General features: G+C 40.7%; 2 protein-coding genes across 12 annotated transcripts in view; one reads left to right on the top strand and one right to left on the bottom strand.

The window, feature by feature from the left end:
• Zfh2 (Zn finger homeodomain 2) overlaps positions 1-20,267 on the top strand; it is a 386,236-nt gene that overhangs the window by 303,711 nt on the left and 62,258 nt on the right. The window lies entirely within an intron of this gene.
• LOC145934056 (uncharacterized) overlaps positions 1-20,267 on the bottom strand; it is a 137,428-nt gene that overhangs the window by 10,088 nt on the left and 107,073 nt on the right. Inside the window, exon 11 of one of the 2 annotated variants that reach the window (XM_083034267.1) lies at positions 15,964-16,192. The exons of the other annotated variant lie outside the window; for it this stretch is intronic. Coding sequence (XP_082890393.1) covers positions 16,002-16,192 — 191 coding nt within the window. The 3' untranslated portion in view covers positions 15,964-16,001. Of the gene's footprint in view, positions 1-15,963; positions 16,193-20,267 lie in introns of those variants that run through there. 2 annotated transcript variants of the gene reach the window in all.

Consider the following 20,267-nt stretch of genomic DNA (forward strand, 5'->3'; position numbering starts at 1 on the left):
ACTCATTTATATCGCGTACATACACATTAGTATTCATATACGAACATATGTTATGTATGTCGATCACTGTATTAGTTTCCTATCATTTGCTTATGTATATACAATAGTTTATTATATTAATTATTATTAATTTAACGTTTAATTATTGTCATTATTATTGATTAATTATATAATAATAATAATAGTATATTATTTTATGTAATTAGTCAAGAGAATCATAATATTATTATATAATTAAAAATAATATGATAATAATTAATATACTATTAATTATTATTATTATTATTATTATTATTATTATTATTACTTTATGTTATTAATATTATATTATTTTTCCGTTTCTAGTCTAAAATAAAACTAAAATAAAACTGTATTATATACACATTATTTTTTGTTTATTTTCTTATTTCAATTTTTGTATCCTATATATCCCGAATATCCTCCAATTCCTGCCATCAAGGAGCCATCAGAAACGTTTTGGTAAGTCGCGATTGTTTTGAATTTTTATCATTTAACTTTAAATACGAAATCGAAATAAATGATACAATTAGGATTTTGACTCGCGTGAAATTTTGAGATAAACTTTATATTTCGATAAAAAAAATGATGTACATGCTATGAGTAAGGGCGAAGTATTATTCCTTGAGATGTTCGGTAGAAACATTTTATCACAATCAGAATAAAAATCGTATCAATATACATAGAATTAACACACACGTAATTTATATATATGTATAATACACAGATGCGATGCTTTATCATTTTATTTACGGTGAATTAATACATGATATAATTTGTTACGACATTGGCTTTTAGAATTTCGATCTGATCGACATACATGGCATTCTAGCTACTAACCAAGCCTATAACTTCGATCATATGACGAAATCATAAGTTAAATTAGTAGCTGCAAATTGGGAGACTAACTCGCATCCGCCTAGTAAATTAGAAATGACAGGGAAACACACTGAGGTGATATGCTCGCTTCAAATCCGTGCTCATCACTTACCACGTTTCGATTGTTCCTCACAATTATAATTATTTTTAATAAATTTTTTCCATTCATTATTTATGAGTTTTAAACGGTAATTAAATCTTCTCAATTTTCACAGGACATACGGACCTCAACATATAAAGAGAATTATTAAATTTTTAGTTAAGTTTTTACAACTTCGTGATTTTTATGGATTTTAATTTTAAATACTTTAGTTCAAGCATAGATGTGTTTGGATTCATTTATAATTTATAATTACTATTATAATTAACACTAAACTCGACACGGCTCTAATCATTTATTCCTAAGCAACTAACAGCCATTAAAATTATATAAACTTTTATATAATTGCTCGATATAAAAATTCAGACGAAATATTTCTAGAAAGGTAGATTAGAAAATCATTAAATAATTATAGAAATTCTTAGGGATTTAATTTTAAATAAAAGAATAAATTTTCACATTACGCAATTATATTAATTATATTAAACAATATTGGAGAGATATTTCGAGATATAAAAGGGAAAAGTCAAAAATTGTTAAAATGATCGGGGATAACATCGTGATTGGTCACAAATCTGAAACGCGCGTCTGTACCGCTTCTCGGCAAAAAGCTCGGATATTAATTAGTCACGGTGCTTTTTCGAAGCCTCTTAGGCACAACAAAAGCGACGTAGATATATGCGACACTGAGCGAAGAGACGAAGCATCACATGAACCATTGTGCCGCATGGTCATGGTCGTTCATCGACAGTCCACGATCGGCGTCACCGCGACTGCTTCGATAAAATTTCCTAAACGACGCAATCGCCGCCTTGAATAGGACGAGACATGTGAAAAAAAAAGAGAATAGACGACGATATTCGTTGACAAAATTGATTTTCTGGTGATAGAATGTTGTCGGCGCCTTTTGAGTCGAGTTGCTTCATGAACGAAGATTCCGTATGCAGTTTAATCCCTCTTAAGATCCCGCGTAAAGTCGTTGTCAAATACGAAAAAAGATACCTGTGAGACTTCATATACTTTACATATTCACTACTTTGCTTGTTTAAAATAGTAGATTCAGACATTCTTTTAAATATTTATCCTTAGCATAAAAACGAACGCATCAATAGGACACGAGATTTCATCTATTAATAAACGGAATGTGTCGTGAAAAGCAAAAAAAAAAATACAGGGAACTTCCTCGAATTGATTTTTATTTTCCATTATTTATGAAAGTCACAACCCTAGGAGTATATAGGAGTTCTCCACGTGAAGGGCTCGAGAGACCGAATCTCTTATACATTCCAGTTATATACACGAGACGTCCAAAAGCGCTCCGAAGAATAAAAGCAAGAAAATATCTATACGCCGAGCCCGGCATTGAAATCCCATGCTAATGCTGAGTATACACGACGAGCGGAGCGAGCAAACGTACCGTCGTGTCGCGGCACGTGTCACATCGACACTTCCGTATATACACCTATGTCTAAACATTCACTCGAGTTCTCCACACGCGGATCCCCGAGTTTCGGCGCGGGGGAAGGATTTTCTCTTGTACAAATTCATTCTGGATCTCAACCCTTCCGATCGCGGGGCCACGTGTCGTCTGACAGCGGAGGATAGCACGTGTGCGTCACTCCTTTCCTTCCATCAAATATCTTATGCTAATATATCGACTCGCGGGGTAGCTCGCCAGGGTACACCGAGAACACCGTCGTCGGCACGTTTTTTCTAGCACGGTGGAGAACGATTATACGCGCGATTCGTAAAATTATGCAAAGTACACGGCGGAGGAAACTCTCCGCTTCTCTCCTCGCTCGCGTGCTTTGTCGAAGGGTACGAGGGATACGCGAGCGGCGCGTGGCACCGCGCTTGCAGCGGAAATGCAAATGGTAACTTCTCGTCGTGGGGTTGAATATACTTTCCTCTCCTTTGTCCCGAGCGGAACGAGGAGCTCTTGCCCTCGTGTTGCTTGCGTGTGTCGGTGGATATTGAGTCGTCCGGTATAATCTCTCGGATCTCTCCCGTCCCAACGATTCACAATGCGTAAAATTGCAGCGTGGAATTCCTCCCATTCGATGGTTCCTTCGAGAAACCGTTTAGAATCGACACATTGAAGAAAAGCGGTTCGCTTCACAATTCCAAGTTCTCAGTCATAGATTTCAGAATGGTCACTCGTACAATATACTTTAGAGTAGACTAAAATTTAGCGATTGAGAAAAAATTCGAGAAACGTCACAACCCCGAATAAAATATTATTTTTTTTATTCAAAAATCCACATGCAAAAATAAGAGTACAAGATAATTGAGATGTATGTGTAATTGTATATATCGTTGTTCAAAAAAAGATATCAATGTTTTTCGATAAGACACAAAAGAAATTAACTTGATAGATGCACAGACTTCGCGTCAAATGTTGTACGATAAAGAAATTTTCTGCAAGGACGCCCGGCTTAGAATTATAAATGTATCCGGTATTGAACACGTTTTCAGCCTTAGGATTACTTTATCTTCATTATTATGTCTTACCTTCCTCGTAGATCAGGATCATGTCAGCTTTATCTCGGTAGTCGATGCCATATTTGCTAAATGACTTTTTACTTCGATAAAAATTTCATATTAATGGAAGAAATTTTAGAATTGCAGAAAAGCATCGGTTTAATATGTTACTATCTCGGCATGCACATTGAAAGATTAAATGATGACTCAATTATCCAATAATCAAGCTGTAACGGTACGATCGCAATAATATTTCAACGATTTCTTTATTATTTCATGTAATTCATAGTTCATCTATTTACATCATTAAATGCTTATTATATAACGTAATATTCTATATTTATATCAAAATATATATATTATTGAAAATATATATTTCGCTTGCAAAGAATCCGCTTTAAAGGTGCTCAAGGCATAATTAAGGCGGTCGGTATGGTCCAAAGAATTCGAGGGAGCAAGATGCGTCCTTCTGAGTAGGAGTAGAAGGCCTTGTGGACGCAACCAGGTAGGAATTAGCATGCCATGACGCGAATCGTCCTTTTTTCCTTGACGTCGGGCATTCGTATATTCGGTTTTAATCCCTTTCGATTCAGCGGGTGGGACCGCAAACTCTCGGTCAACTTTGAGACCGCGCGGCGGCCACGAAATCGGTTTCCTCTCACCTTTTGCCCGCGCCTGTCTCCTTGGTGTCCCGTCCCTGGCCATATGTTACCTGATCCGTGGCTAAGCTATTAATTATATCGATCTATATAGGCTGCGTATAGTTAACGGCAGCGTGAGCAGCTTTAGAATCGGTGACGCTTTATGACCATTCTTTCTTTCCCCCCGTTACTTTCCCCCTTGTTTCTCACCATCTCTCTCTCTTTCATTCTACTCTTCTCGGCTTCTCCGAGAGTGGAGCGAGAACCTAAAAAAAGCTGAAGCCTCACGCATTGCGCAGAAATACATAAAACCCGACCGAAGGCATAAATCATTAGGGCCGATGTGGAGAAACTATTACGTGACTCATGGCTGGGGATCGGGAGAACTGAAAAGGGGAAGGAGAAAAGGAGATAGCGAAGATTATACGAAAAAAAAATTTAAGGGGTAGGGGTGCATTTCCTAGGGGTACCATCACTGCTGATGCTCCAGTTAGCATGTTATTCAAGTCGTTTCAACGAGCGAGATTCCGGCCGCGCGTTTGCCAATCGTCTCTTTTATTGAATTACATAAGATTGAATGTGATCTTTTTTCGATGCATTTCACGAGAGAATTTTAAAAAATATCAAAAAATGTTAAGATGATTAAAAAACTAGTGATACAAAAATAACAATATTAAATTTCTATTTCTTCCAAAAAAAGCAATAATTAAGTTTTGTTTCTATTAATTACACACATACATTATCATGATGTGCTTCCAAGATTTTTGCAATTTATTATCAATAATCCTTTCTCACGTGTACGTTCTATCATTGCATTCGAAAGAGGAAGAAGATCCATTCTTAAACGCCATAAAGTATCGATTCTGCCGCTCTCGTAGTGAGCTCGCGAAGTGAATCCAATGTCAGCTCATCACTTTCTCCGCGGACGAGCGCTACATAGCAGGAGGTAGAGATTCCTCCGAGGGTTTCTTTGGGGCACTCTTCTCGATGCCCCGCGCGCGGGCTTCATCGAGAACACGCGGACGAGACGCTGGGAGAGGAACCGGCGCGGAACGAGTCACGAGATAACCGTTCGTGAATAACCTAGTAAAAGTAGTGAACCGAGAGAGAAGTGGCCCCCCTTCTCTCCGCTCTTCGGTGTTTGTCCAAGGCGCTACTGGAATCCGGCAAAAAACTGGCCGGTCGGCTACCGGCCACTCTAATGCTTCACTATAATGTGCCACGTTATTTCCCGCCATCAAGCCACGCCGAGCCTTTCAGAGCTTCCTCCGTGACGCTTTGGCCCACATATCATCAGCTCGTTTTGGATACGATTGAAAAAACGACTGATTAGGAGAGTAATTACGTTTGTGTGCAATGTGGGGCGCAAACAATTTTTTAAAGACAGAAAAATAATTTTAGAAAAAATTGTTTCTCGTTAGGATGTTATAGTTGAACGTAATGCAGGGAGAGACTTATTTACGACCACGAATATTGAATATACATATTTAATTTTTCATTTTCTTAAATGGATGGCACGAAGAAGTTCGTACTTTGAGCGCATAAATTCTCGGATCTGTCAGTCGCGCGAGCAGCGGCAGATTTTGCTAAAAATACGAACATGATTGTGCGTCGGATATACCGCAGCGACCGAATTGTTACGACCTGAGTGCGCGTGAACGACGATGCCATAAACTCCGCGAAGGTAACATGGCGCGACGAGTTATGGCAATGATGCTGGGAGTTCCACGCATGACTCGGCACGAGGCGAGTATCCGTGGGCCTTGGGCCCCCTTCTAGTCAAAAAAGAGGACCCGGTCGTTTAGTGCCTCGATGCGCACCGCTCGCTACGTTTCGCAAAAAAAGATCGATCGCTAATTACTAGAAACCGTCTTGATCCTTCGCTGTTCCGATATGTGAAAGCCGATTATATAAAGATGATCTCAAATATACTTAGTAAATCAGAAAGTTAACGGTATATCCGCGACTTGAGAATGAATCAGCATGGAAATGACACGACGAAATATATTTGCATGTTCGCAAAAACGAATGACTGGTTATATTTACATTTCTGATTGGATTAACTTCCTCTTTGTAATTTTAAAAAGAATACACACGCAAAAAAAACAATGTATATTATTTCTTTCAATAGTTAAAATATTACGTACAAACGTTTGAAACATAAAAAAAATCTTTGAATTTATCTCTCTGTAGTTAAAAATCGATCCGTTTGTTTATTTAATTGGTCGAATTAAATTAAGCAAACATTTTACATTAAATTAAAAGTGTCAAGATTAATCAAGTTTTAATCAAAATTATCAATACATCTTATGTCGCTCGAGATAGAATTCTTTGGGTTTATAGTGCACGCATAATTCGCGGTCGACTATCCGTCATCGTGACCTCCAGAGAGGGGACCTCGGATAGACTAAGGTAAAGAGGCACACGTAGAGCCGGATAGTGGATGCCTTGCCCAGGTTCTTTGCTGACGACCGCAGATCGCAACGAACCCCCGGACTCACCGACGGGCTTGTCGGCGGTGGTCGACGGTGGTTGATGTTGTCTGAATTATACTCTGATTATACTGCGAGCGCACGGCGGGTATGATTAAACATTAAATAACGCCATTACGCGCCCGGGTAAAGAGAAAAGCGAGCGAGGGGCACGAGACGCAAAACGCCCCGTGCGAGATGAGGAGGACGAGGACGCAAGATGCAAAGGAACGAAGAGAGGGCACGACGAGAGATCCTTCTCCGCCTTCCCTCTTGTCTATCCCGGGTGACCGCGGCCGCTCGTGTCCTCCTACGAGTCGAGGATTAGCTTGTAATTCCTGGCGAAGGCGCGGCGCACCGCTGACTCTCTAGGCTCTCTGCGGCCGCTCGCCTAACCAGAAACAGGAATGCCAAGAAGCGTAATTAGCTATTCGCTCGCGAGAGGAGCCTATTTGCTTTACCGCATTCCACACCACCATTCACGACGGGCGAAGCTGGTCCCGCCGCGTCGCGGAACGATCCTCGTGGCAAGAGTTCTAACGAGAGGCTGGCAGGCACAAAGATTCATCTCGCATCCTTCCGACACTCCAAAAATAAGATCGATTATATAGCCTTTATTGAATGACGAGAAATTTCACTAAATCAAAAATCAACTCGATAATTTGTTTGTCGATAAATCAAGAGCGCACAAGTAAGTTTTTAATAAAAATAATTAATTAATCAATTGACTTAATGAGTTATGCTGTGTACAAATTTGTATTTAGCTCAACGATTGATCCGTTCTCTTGATATTTTTTAAATTAAAAAATATGAGGCTTGAAGACATTCTTGACTACACTTGTAGAGACATCAATTGTCACAAAAATGAATAGAGCGCAATGTTACGGAAGTTTAATTAATCGTCAGATATTTTAATCTATGGCTCATCTATCGCCTGATCGTGGAAAAAAAAGACATTTTCATGTCTTATGACACGGAAGGAACATCAGACCTCATTGTCGCGGGCCGTATGTGACGTCGGCACATAGTTGTTGACCATTTTACCCGCAGCTGTCTATACCGTAAATACGGTTAGTTACAGACAAGCCTCGGTACCGCGTGACGAGAATTACAAAATAACTTTGGGAACGATTTCAACGGCCGCTTTTGTTCTTAACACGAGGGGTGGTGTCATCGGGGAGAGAGCAAAAAAAGAGGAATCGTGACACTTCTAATAGCGCGGAAGACACTTAACCGATTGGTTTCGTTCAACGACGCTGCTTCATGAGGTACTACTTGACGGTCTCCCGCTAGGATACGTGTCGGATATTCCCCGAGTAATTTGTTCGCGCTGGAGATTCAAAGTTATGAGTCGACTCTTAAATAATCAGTACAGCATTCTGATAACGAGAATGAAGGGATGATTATTTCCGAGAGACGAATGCCTTCAGAATAGATACGATTTCAGTCCATTAACTTTCAATATTATCTTGTTACTATAATATTATGCATTGTGATTTGTATATAAAATTTTACTATAACAATCTTCAAGATAAAATATAAATAACACAATTTATTTCTCATCCACAATTTTAAATTAATTATTTCTTGCTTGTCTCTTTTGAAATAAAATCATTGTCCATAAATATAGACAGCTAGTCGCGTTAATTAATCCAGGATATGATTCAACGTGATAGCAATTAGTGTTTCGAAAGTCGGTACGCGAAAAATCGTAAACGATCGTCGACGTTTCTTTCTTGCCTTGTTGTCACGATCCGGGTACGCGCCGCTTAGATCCCGACAATTTTCAACCGCTTTTACGTCGACCGTGTCCCTTTCCTCGGCGCGACGAGAAACCTAACGATCCGCCGTGCTGTTGTCCTAACTCGCTTATAATAACTCTACGGGCCAGTAATGACGATCTGGTCGCCGCATTATTGTTTCTGCGGCAGGTTGCCCGCACGTTCCTCTCTCGACAATTATTTGGATAATTCACCGCCGCCGTTATTGCGATGCCAGTGTGACATAAGACCGTAAATTATATGCCTGAAAAAGATGGACGGAGCGCTTCGATATATCTCGTCGAAGAAAAAAGCATCCAAAAAATTTTCTCCTTGTATAGGAAGCCAGAAGTATTAAAGAATAAAAATAAAAAATAGTAGTTGCTTGAACAAGACGAATTTTATCATTAAAGAAAAAATCAAATTTACGAAAATTTTCGATGCGTTTCTAGGACAACTGACGTAATTTCTAATGTATAAAATTTTGAGAATAGACAGTCAAGTTCCTACATTTGCAGCGAGATAGTGTGAACTATTACAATGTGCATGCGAAATTATAGGCGCAAGGGAATATGCTCAGAAACGTGCTTCTTTTCGCACCAGGATCATAAAAAGAAATCTTTCTTGGACATAAGTCATCCTCTAGACTCTAGACAGAAGAAAGGAATTAAAGATGGCTCTGATTGCCGTTGGATCGCGGCCAGAGACGCCAGACGTAACTAAGTTTTTCGAGCTTCCCGTCGTCGATAGGAGATTCGAAGGCAGGATACGAGAGAGGGGCTCAGTATATTAGGAATTCATATCTCCTTTGGAGGTTGAGGTGGGTGGGAAAGCCGAGGTTTCTCAAGTGTGATCAATACGAACTCATTCTTACGAACAGCGATGCTCAACCACGAGAAAAAAGGAAACCTTAAATAGGAAAGTTGCGTGTTACTCGACAAATAAGCCGAAAAACGGCGATCTTGTGAAGTAAAACGAACTCTTCCTGCGAAGTTGACAGATTAGCTTGGTAAGGTTGTGACACTCTTATCAAACAAGAGAATTATTACTCGACGCTAACGATGAGGCCTGAAATGTTTTATAGTCGGTATTAATAACTGTTATTTCACGATCAATCATTTTAACGACACTTCACTGATGACCGGTTTTATCAAGGCCGGTTAACTTCAATCTTAATTTAACTAATTTCTTGCCTCTTCTTGTTTTCTTTTCCTGTTCCGGATATATTATATGTACAAAATCATAAACATAAACTTTGATTTGATCGGCTAAATTAGAGTCGAATTTAATAACTCAATTCACGATAGGACATTCGAGCTGATTGTTATGTGAATTAATTATTGCTTCTTAACAGTATACTTGATCGCAAAGATATGAGAACCATCGTTAAGATATTTTTCGCACGACTACAGAATCTTTCGTTCTTCTGGATAACCGAAATCAGAGTGAAACGAACTTACTAGACATACATTAATAACCTGAAGATGCGTATCTCGCGTATCCCATTATCAGAATGATAAAGAAATACATCTCTTATATAAATGCGTACGAGTATGGAGCTCATTGAAGAAAATCGAAAACATTGTTGTATCAATTTTGTTTATTTCCAAAATATTTGCTCCAGCTCTTCAAATTTCTTTCTAGACTTACATTGGTATACATTTTACATATACACAATTTTCAAGGGGTTCGCCTTTCCTTCTTAAATACAAATGCTATGCATATCTACATCTTGTTAAAAGCTTTTATATAACTTGATTTTTTTTTCATTTCTACTGGTAACTTCGTATTACGCAATTTCACGGTTGAATAAACTATTACGATATTCTTTTATTCTCTATCATTATTTGACACGAGTATCTACTGCATACTAGGTGTCTAATCGCCTAATACCACTAATTCCGATACTTTATCGCTCGGGATTAACGAGCATACGGCGATCCGTTTTATTAACCGAGACGGCGCGCGCGTCATAAATTATTATCGTTGAGAGCGCAAGAGAGAAACATTCCAACGAAAAGGGAGATATATCCCTCCGCGGTTGCCGCGGTCTCTCATGTACTCGCGGTCCCTTGAATACTCGCCTAACGTATAACTAGAGCATTCAAAGTGCAATTTGCAGAAACGTCGAGAGCCAAGTCCAATTCTCCACGCCCAAGCGGAATCTCAATGTAATCCTGTAATCACGCACCAAAGACTCGCGATCAAAATAATTACATTGCATACATTAGACCGGAATCCTACCAAACATGGAAATTTTAAACGAATCTACGCTGTGATGCCACGTAAATTTGTTTTCAGAATGGCTATCGGCATCGTGGTTATTTGCTCGACACGTTGGCGCTTTGTTTACATTCGAACGTAGAAATAGAAAAGAAAATATTTGTTTTTTTTTTAGAGGCAGCCTCATATATCTCTGTTTCATAATGATAACCGGGTTTATTGACATTCATGGGTTTGCATATTAACGCATATTAAGCGAGGGATTAGCTCAGTATCACATGGATCTTTATAAAGATAAATGAAAAGATATAGATATATAGTTGGAGAAAAATATATATAGATAATATTCTAGAGGTAATCTGTGGAAAAATGAAGATAGCTTTTATTTTTTTAGTGCCATTTTGATATATTTCAAACATTAAAGATATTAAAAGAATTTATATTCAATAATGTATGTGTACATTTAATTATCTACAATATAAATAACTTTGTTAACTTAAAAGTAAGATTCTTTATACATATATAATGACCATTAATGATAATTTAATTTTAATTTCTTCCGACAAAAACAATAAGGAGTAATTATATAGTTGCGTCAAGTTAACGAATAAAAATAATAATGAAAAAGAAATATAAATAAACTTATATGAATAATCTTAAAAAAGTTTAAATAGAAAAAAATTGAAAATAATAGATGATGGAGAAATTTAATAAGAGTTAATAAAAAAAATAAGGAGAGAAGCTGTAGAGATCAAGGCACGAAGCAGAAAAGAGAGTCATTTACTCGACCATTTTCATACTCTCTCACCTTATCCTTGGCGTTTTTTTTCATCGGATCGCACAGGGGTCTACCCTCTTGCCTGTAATCTCGATAATACCACCGTAAGGGACTCTCTCTCAGTACACCACGCTTTACAGCCCGTAGACATCGAATCCTGAGCAGTTAAGGTATCACGGCCTGAATAGTCAATAAGATTCCGCGGGGCACGTGAGACTCGCGCGAACCATCGTGTGAATTCGAAAATGGAACGCGTTAGTCCCGATTCCTCTTTTACGAACGGTTAAACTTCTACTTCCCGGTTATAAGATAACCAAACAGGATATGTTTATTATACGTGAAAACTGGTTTCAGGGATTTTTTCGTGGCTTACAAGCATAAAGATTAGAAAAAAAATCTTATACTGCAACATTTTGATTTTTAACATTAAATATTTTTGTAAATATTTTTATAAATACTATTTATATTTGTAGGAGCAAAAAATAAGATTTTCTTATTTAAATGGAGACAGAAGTAGGGCGAAGAATAGAGGCAAATTATATTCGCGGTATCGATTAAGAATCTAATTCGCTGTACATTTCCCAGTTCCAACATATACACATTAATGATTATTAAAAATAAAGGTATGTAAAATGTATATGAAAAGATAGAAACTCGTCGTTGCTACGATCCTAAAGATACGAAGGCAGTAATCGAACGAATACTGATGGCGAACGATGGCCTACAAGACTACAATTATTCTGGTGGTATATAGTACCTATGTAATTACCTGTAATTATGCGTTTCTGGTATTGCGAGCTCTAAATGATAAATGGTGCGGTAGCAGGTAAAGATACTACACGCTGGACTAGTTCATACAAATAGATTTTCTGTCAGCGGCTGACGATATTTAAATCCGCGAATATTGGTGATTTTTGCGATACATATAAATTTTTACGCGTTCAAACATAGTATCTATCACTCAAATATGCCCTTTTTTGCTTAAATTAAACGCGAAGCGATCGAACCACATACATTTGCAATTTTTTTATCGCACGATAGAACGAATTAAAAAGGAGTCGAGCATAAAGGAAAGCAAGTTCTTGTCCTGTTGACATGGTCGAGTACTCGCTTAAACATATTTGGACCTAAGAAGAAAAAAAAGAGGGGTTTTCGAGGGATTCCGAGCAAGTATCGCCTATCGACGTTATTATACGCGAGTCTGGAGGGAAAAAAACCAAAAAAAAAAAAAAGCGACAACGACGCTCGAGCTCGGTTGAAAGAGAGCTCCCCCTCTAGACACGATCAAAAAGAGGACGCGATCGCTAATAATATCGGTGGAAGCCCAAGAATCCGCAAAGAGGCACTCGTCTGCGTGGCGAGCTGCCCGTAAATCTGCCGGCGTCACTGGCTTGAATATTCCAAGACTCTACAGCTTTGTCTGTCGATCCCCATCCGTCCGTCCCTCCATCCGTTTTAACATTTTATGTGCGATTATCGACGCATGCGAAACCGGCGAAAATATATACGGACGAAAAGGGAAGTGAAGAAATGTATATACGCGGACGAAGTGGGAACTGAAGGCGAGTATTTAATGAAGGAAGAGATAACTTGAAAGATATGTAGATATAAATAATGCTCTCTTAAAAGTAATGATTCTATATAATAATTGTATCTATAAAATTTCCATATTCTTTAGTAATTTTTTAATTATATATATTTTAAAGAGAGACATAGTTATAAAGTAACTATTCGTACTAACTGAATACAATCTGACTTAAACGTTATGAGAATGGAAAGACTAATTATCACCGACAAAGACCTCCTATCAGAGTGATAAAAATGCGAATCAAGACAGAGGATCAGAATGAAACCCTTCAATTACTGCGCTGCTCACGGATCGCTCGTCAATCCGTGATCTACCGATCAGCGTCAGCTGATCGCGCGTCGAACAGCATAACACGTTCTATCGTCATCGTCACCGCCGTTGACTGAGTTGAACGAACCTAGGCCACCTAGCCGGCGATAAGTGTGTATAGTCATCAGCTTCTTCGATCGAATGCCGATGAAGCTCATGCACAGCCTTTCTCTCTCTCTCTCTCTCTTCCTCTTCCTTTCTCTCTCTCTCTTTTTCATCGCGCTCGGGGCAGAATTTGGCGCGCGCGAAAAATTCGCGTCAACGGGGGGGAAGCGAGGAACAGATGAAGGCCTGAAGGGGGTAGTGTATGGGGGAAACCGTCGGCTACGCCCCTGAAAAGAGGTGGTCGCCATCCACGGTAGGAAGGAAGCGCAAATACCGGGATTGGTTCTCGGTTCTCGGGTACGCGAGACAGAACTCCGAGGTCTCGGTACACGACGTGACTCCTTCTCCTCACCGAGTTCTCCTTCTCTGGAACCGCCGCCGCCGCCACCGCCACCGCCGCCACCGGTTCTCCACCGCCTTCACCACCCCCTTCTCTTTTTCCTGGACCGCGCATCCTGGTGGGGACCGATTCGCGCTTCGCGCGTTACGAATCTACGTTGCACACTATACGTTTCTGTCCACTTACACACCGTTTCCCTCGCCTACCTCTCGGAGAAGCCTCGAAAACTCGGAATTGACAGAAAAGGGGCGACCGAGAACGCGAGATCGACCCAACGAGAGCATTAACCCTTTAACCCTCGCGCGTCAACCCCCTTTTTGCGGGATATTAATCATTGTAGAATTAAACCGTCTCATAGTCGGACGATAAATTGCGCTTCTCCACCGTTCCTCGACAAACCCTGGTTGACATAAATGGCTTTACAAAGAACATGAAAAAAATCGAACGACTTTTAGGGACCAGGGAAAGATTAAAGATACACCGCGTTCTGATTAGAGCAAACGAAATCAAAGTAGTATATTCAGATGTTTTTAATTTTTACGTTTATTCGCGAGGGGTATAATCAGAGATATATCCATATTGATTAGTTTACATACCACTCATTGCTACTAACGGTTGATGCATTACCGGTGAAAGATCTTATGTCCACGCGAAAAAAAATGACATGGAGCAACAGGACAACTTGCGAAGATATCGATAGTCATCTTTCTTTTTCTTCGGTTTTACGAGTCTTACCGGTCCGCTGATATTTCCAAACACGCCAATTATATAAGAAATAATATATTGATAATATATCGAAATCAAAGAGATATTGCCGCTTTGTGTTCCTATTGAAGTATGTAAGAATCATTAACACGATCCGCTGGAATGGAACGTCATTCCGTTGTAATTAAATAATATAAAATTCGCTGACACGTGGACTATTGACTCGGCTCGCGCAGATCGCAATCTCTTGTGCAAATGCAATATAATCAAAGTTCTCCTTCCATGCTGATTGGCTGATCAGATTACGTCGAGCGATGCTAAGTAAGCATTCACGGCAGGTAATTACGACTACCTGTAATTTTCTCCACAATTACCTCAACAATGTACGATGCTAATACAGGAATGATCATGCGCGAGGTCACGAACGTTTAGAAAATATTACCGTTCGTGGATCCCACAAGCGCGATGCTAAAATAACAAAGATTTTTGTGAAACGGAGGTAAGAGGGATGTTTCGATGTGCGCGTCTCCCCTGCTACTTTATTAAGCACAAAGACTGTCCCCCCATACCTTGAAGACGGTCTCTCACACAAACTAGATTACGATCTTCGTTTCCCCGTCACGCCGTCGGCGACAAAGTACCTTCGTTTAGAGACAGCGAGGCGGCGGCCGTTGAAAACGCGGCGCGGAATAGGGCGACCCGGCTATTGTTCGCCGGCCGGGATCCCGGGAGGAATGAGAGATTTCTGGATGCTGTAACAATTTGGATCCTAGAACACCTGGTCGGGTGGCACTGTCTCGCGATCGCGCGGCGAGTATAATGCAGCCAGAGGGAGAAAAGAGAACCTTCCAGCAAGCACACCCCCGATATACGACGGAAGCGCAGATGACAAAGCGTTTTCTCGCCCGAAACGCAGCACAAAGAGCTCTCCCGATTCCCGAGATTACCCGGGGTGCCCCTGAAGAAGAAGGGCAAAAGCGCGTAGAAGGAGACATGATGCTCGCCCGAGGATCTCGTATTCCAACGACGAGCCGCTTAATGCGTGCGCGGGTGTCGAATAGCCTCAAAGTTTTTTCAACAATTGTCAAAGAGAAAAAAAGAAGGAAAGAGAGAGAGAGAGAGAGAGAGAGAGAGAGAGAAAAAAAAGTAGGACCGCGTTGATTATGTGCATTGATTACGGCCGGAAATCGGCGACGACACGCCCACACGAGCCTATTTTCCTAGCGATTCTTTAAAGCAAGCTCGATGAAAATTGAATCTCTCACAAATTACACAAAGCTTCTCGAACAGCCGGAGAAAGTGTCGGATCGTGCGCTATTAAAATGTACGAGGTACATATCGACTGCGATAAACCAGCCTAATTTCGTAAAAAAATGCAGCCACGAAAACAATGGTTCGGAATTCTGGCTCGACCGCAGCCAGAAGCTGATCCTCTGCCGTGTCGTCTAGCGAGCGGGAAGAAATTATAATTGAGTTCGAGATTAAAGGTTTGTCCTTATTATGCTCGACAGCGTATAGGGTAGGGGCTCGAAAAGAGCGGGCCCCCGAATGGCGGGAAGGATTCAGTTTTTACCGGCCCCCCCGTCGGGCACAGAGTCAACCGTCAGCCCGAGATCTTGATGTATCTCCTCCACCCGAGTCTGCCCGTTGGCTTTTCATTCGGCCGGTCCTGCCTCCATTTATATCGCATTACGAGACTCAGCTCCTTGGAATCCGCCGAGAGAGAAGACTGCTCAAGAAACCGAATCCACTGGTTCCCTTGTCTGTCCTGACCGTGGCACTCCTGCACACCATCTTCAGGATGAGCCAGGTCAGGATCAGCAGTTTATCAAAGTGGAAGTAAGATTTGATTATAAAGAATTATATATATTTATTGATTTCAACTCGCGACGAGAAATACTGTCACGAAAAATTACGACTAATTAATTTTTAATTAATTTAGAAAATTGACCAATTTATTGTGTTAATGATATTGAGATATTTATCAATAATTCGCGCCGTATGATGATTCGTGTATCGAAAATTTTTTTAGATGGAAAATACGTGTAATACATTATTAAGTAATTTTTAACTAATCTAAAAAGTTGAAGAATTTATTGTGTTAATGATATTGAGATATTAAGTATTTCGCGCCATATGATGATTCATGTGTCGAACAAATTTTTTACTTCTTATTTTTCAAGGCAAATGTTCTTCGCATTAACGTAATGACACTCTTCGTAACGGCGACGACACTATTATTCTCGAAGTAACAGGCTCACCGCTAGTGATCAAGATGAGTTTAATGATCATCCTCGGATTGTCTTTGGGGGGTTACGAGTCGAGGTAAATTGGATCCCAATTTTAGCGTGATGACAAATGACTCGCGAGTCTACGGGAATGTTTAATGCGGTACCATCTGTGCTCCGGGCTGGTGCAGGAAGCAAAACGTGATGTTTCGCCGAAAAAAAGAAAAAAAGAAGAGAGAAAGAAAGAGAGAGAGAGAGAGAGAGAGAGAGAGAGAGAGAGAGAGAGAGAGAGAGAAAGAAGTTGCAAGAGGAACTGAATAACGAAAAAAAGAGATAATGCGAGCAAAATTGATAATGCCGCCGGATGTAAACCATTACGTTCCCACTCCATGTTCTTTCTCTTTCTCTCTTTCTTTCTCTCTCCCTCTCTATCTCTCTCTTTTTCTCTTCTCTACTCAAATTTTGGCGACGGTATCCCAGCCAAGAGGGACGTGCGAAATCGATTCGCGCCTCGATATTTTCTTAAAATGCGAGTACAAAAATCGCGCGATCCACGTTTGCTAAACCGGTTTGCAAAAACGACGACGTAATGGCAGGCAACGAACGAGGGTGAACTTTTTGTTCGCGAATTTTAATCCACCTTGTTTTGTATCACGACGCTCGCTATCAGAAACCTGTTAATTTGCTGTCAACGCACGACAGGATGATCATTTTCTGTCGTTGCTTGCAACAAAATCAACTTTCTTGCTGTTCAAGACAATAAAGAAAAAAATTAAAATTATGTTAAGATCGTGTATTGTGTGGTGCGACATTAATAAATAGATAATGCATTAAATAATATTAAAACATTAATTAATTTCCATTATAAATGTTAATTATAAAAATAAGCGTTCGTCTCTTCTTTCTTTGATATCTACTACTGAAAAGAGAAAAGTACAACAAATCATTATCTTCAATTTTCTTGCTTTTAATGAAATCTATAAATCTAATATGAAATGCAACTTGTTTGCGTCAAGGCAATTCAGAGTCGATCTGATCGACTCGGCAGCTGCATTGTTTTTCTTCAGAATTATATTCGAGCTCTCGCGGTGAGGTGAGGTCAGGGACGCGAGATGAGGATTCATGATTGGAGCGACCCACGATTCTTTCGAGGGTTCGCGATACTCTAACGCAGAGCGCAGGAAGAGAAGAACTGTTGAGCAATCAGGAACAACGCATGCAGTAGATGCACGAAATTCTGGTTCATTGTCTCAGAATTCAGCGGGACTTCGTTACGCGCGAATTTGCCCGCGACCTGCCTTGTGATTTACGCGGTGTTTATACTTATTTATATTTCGAACGTTTAGTGCATACCGCGATGATCTATGACTCGCATTAACTGACTCTTGTTAAACAGGGCCTCAGGGCCAATGGTTCGACGATTCTATGGTTCGGGATACCGGGTGTGTTCCCTTCCTCTTATGCTCCATTCCAACCGACTTCTCCTTGTCTCTTTCTTTGGCTGCCTCTCTCTTTCTCCGCGCTTCTCTCTTCCCTTTGTGTCCTCTCGCCTCGCAACGCTGACCGCGCTCCATGACCTGACCCTTCATAAACTAGGGCCCAACTGTGCTATATTTTAAATGCATATAGACGTAGGCGTGCATGCGCGTTAGAATAAATACAACAAGTACCCGGGGCGCGTATCGGTTCGGATATAAACGCGGGCCCTCCGACACCTCGTTCGTCCCGTAAAAAAGGACCGCGAGGAGAAAGACGCGCACACACAACAGGGAGAAGACCCCGAGAGTAGCCCCCTTCTTCCCTTCCCGCTTTCATCGCAGACACCGTATACCCGCGTTCGGACACATCCTAGGCATTCCAAAGGAATTGAGCCTCGCGTTGCTTGTCTCTGAGGAACGTTACAGCCGCGACCAGGAGAGAGAAACTTTGATTAAAGAAATTAATGACTTTCCTTAATGAACTTTTTACGAGTGCCATTTTGAGAATTTAATATTTTAAAGAGCATAAATTATATTAAGTTTCTTAATTTTGTTTCCTAATATACAATACATAACGATTTTATTTTATAGATATTACTTGATTACAACTACAAAAAATTATTTAGCAGAATTTGAAAATGAATATATATAATATATATAGAGCTTAATTATCGCGTTATTTTATTATTAATTTAATAATGTATTATTATATGTATTAGTTAAAAAATCAGTACATGTATAATATGTATTATCCAAACATTATATAGAATTAATGCATACATTTTTTATCAGCGATTTATTACGCAAATAAAATAAAAAATAAAAAATGCACGGTGAGAATATAATCAAATTTTTATTTCACTCATTAAAAAAATATCCCTGCAGTCTGGTTTTTCTAAGAAATACTCGCGGCGGGAATGAATTAACGCTCGGAAGAACCGAGCCGATTCGTCTGCTGGTCGTATATGAGCGCGCCGTGAAACAGACTCCAAGCTGTCTGGGCTCCCTGGTGAATCCTCGGATCGCCTATATCCCCTCTCGCTTTATTGCTGCTTGACCTTTTTTCTTCCCTTTCTCTCCCCTTCTCTCTCTCTCTCTCTTACTCTCTTCACGGCAGCCCTTGTATCTCCAGCGGATCCTCGGATTCTCTCGCCGCTCGGCCGCATTGCCAAGGTTTCAACGCGAAGAACGAGAGGGGCACGACGAGAAAAGGAACTCAGGGGCTGAGCCGTGTAAAAACTTTGGGCTACCTAGTTCTCGCTCAAGTGTGTGTCCGCTGGGCTCGATCTACTTGAAACTCACCGGGAAAGGGGCGAGTCGGCCCACTTCTTTCGTGGGCGATCAGAGAGCCGAAATGTAAAACAAAGATGTTTAGAGCGGGTATCCGAATGCTATACGCAGTGTGTTTCGTACACAATCGTTCTTAACGCAATAAAACTCGCGCTGAGGATCGTAACACGCCTATTGTCTGACGCGTAACGCTCGCGACACACGCTAAATCTCGGCGCAAGATTTCACGTCACCGCGTTTATCGCGTAAATTATGAGCGCGTTACCGAATCCGCTCGGAAGAGAAAGAGAAAGAGAGAGAAAGAATACGAGGTAACCCGTTTTTCAGGGACATTGCGACCGACGATTTTATCGCGAGACGCGAGACACGGCGCGACGTCTGAATCGAGAGTGCATCCGGTCATAAGCCTTACTCCTTCGCGCGGGAGGTAACTCGATTAAGGGAGAACCCCGCGTTTTCCCCTCTCTCATTCTTTCTTTTTCGCGCGCGTGAAAAGAGGATACGCGAAGAAGAGAGAGGCAAGAAGTATCCTCGAAAACACCTCACTGGAAGTGGTGGCAATACGGTGGTGCATGACGACTTCTTCGAAGGAGAAAGAGAGAGAAAGAGAGGGCGCGGTTATATCGCGAGGAGGAATCCCGCGGTAACACATGGAAGGATAGAGTTATTTATTGTTATGGTCGCCTGCAGTACGACGTCGTCGTCGTCGTCGTCGTCGTCGTCGTCGTCGTCGTCGTCGTCGTCGTCGTCGTCGTCGTCGTTGTGTGTGGGTGTCGAGAGAGTAAAAGGAGAGAGAGAGACTCCGGAGTCTCCCTTCGGTCGGACTCTTTCTTCCCTTCCCCTCTACTTCACCGATCGCTTCTTCTCTTCTTG

This window comes from Prenolepis imparis, unplaced genomic scaffold, assembly GCF_030444845.1.
Source record: "Prenolepis imparis isolate NDT839.2.m4 unplaced genomic scaffold, iyPreImpa1.0 SCAF_3, whole genome shotgun sequence".
In the NCBI taxonomy this organism is placed as follows: Eukaryota; Metazoa; Arthropoda; class Insecta; order Hymenoptera; family Formicidae; genus Prenolepis; species Prenolepis imparis.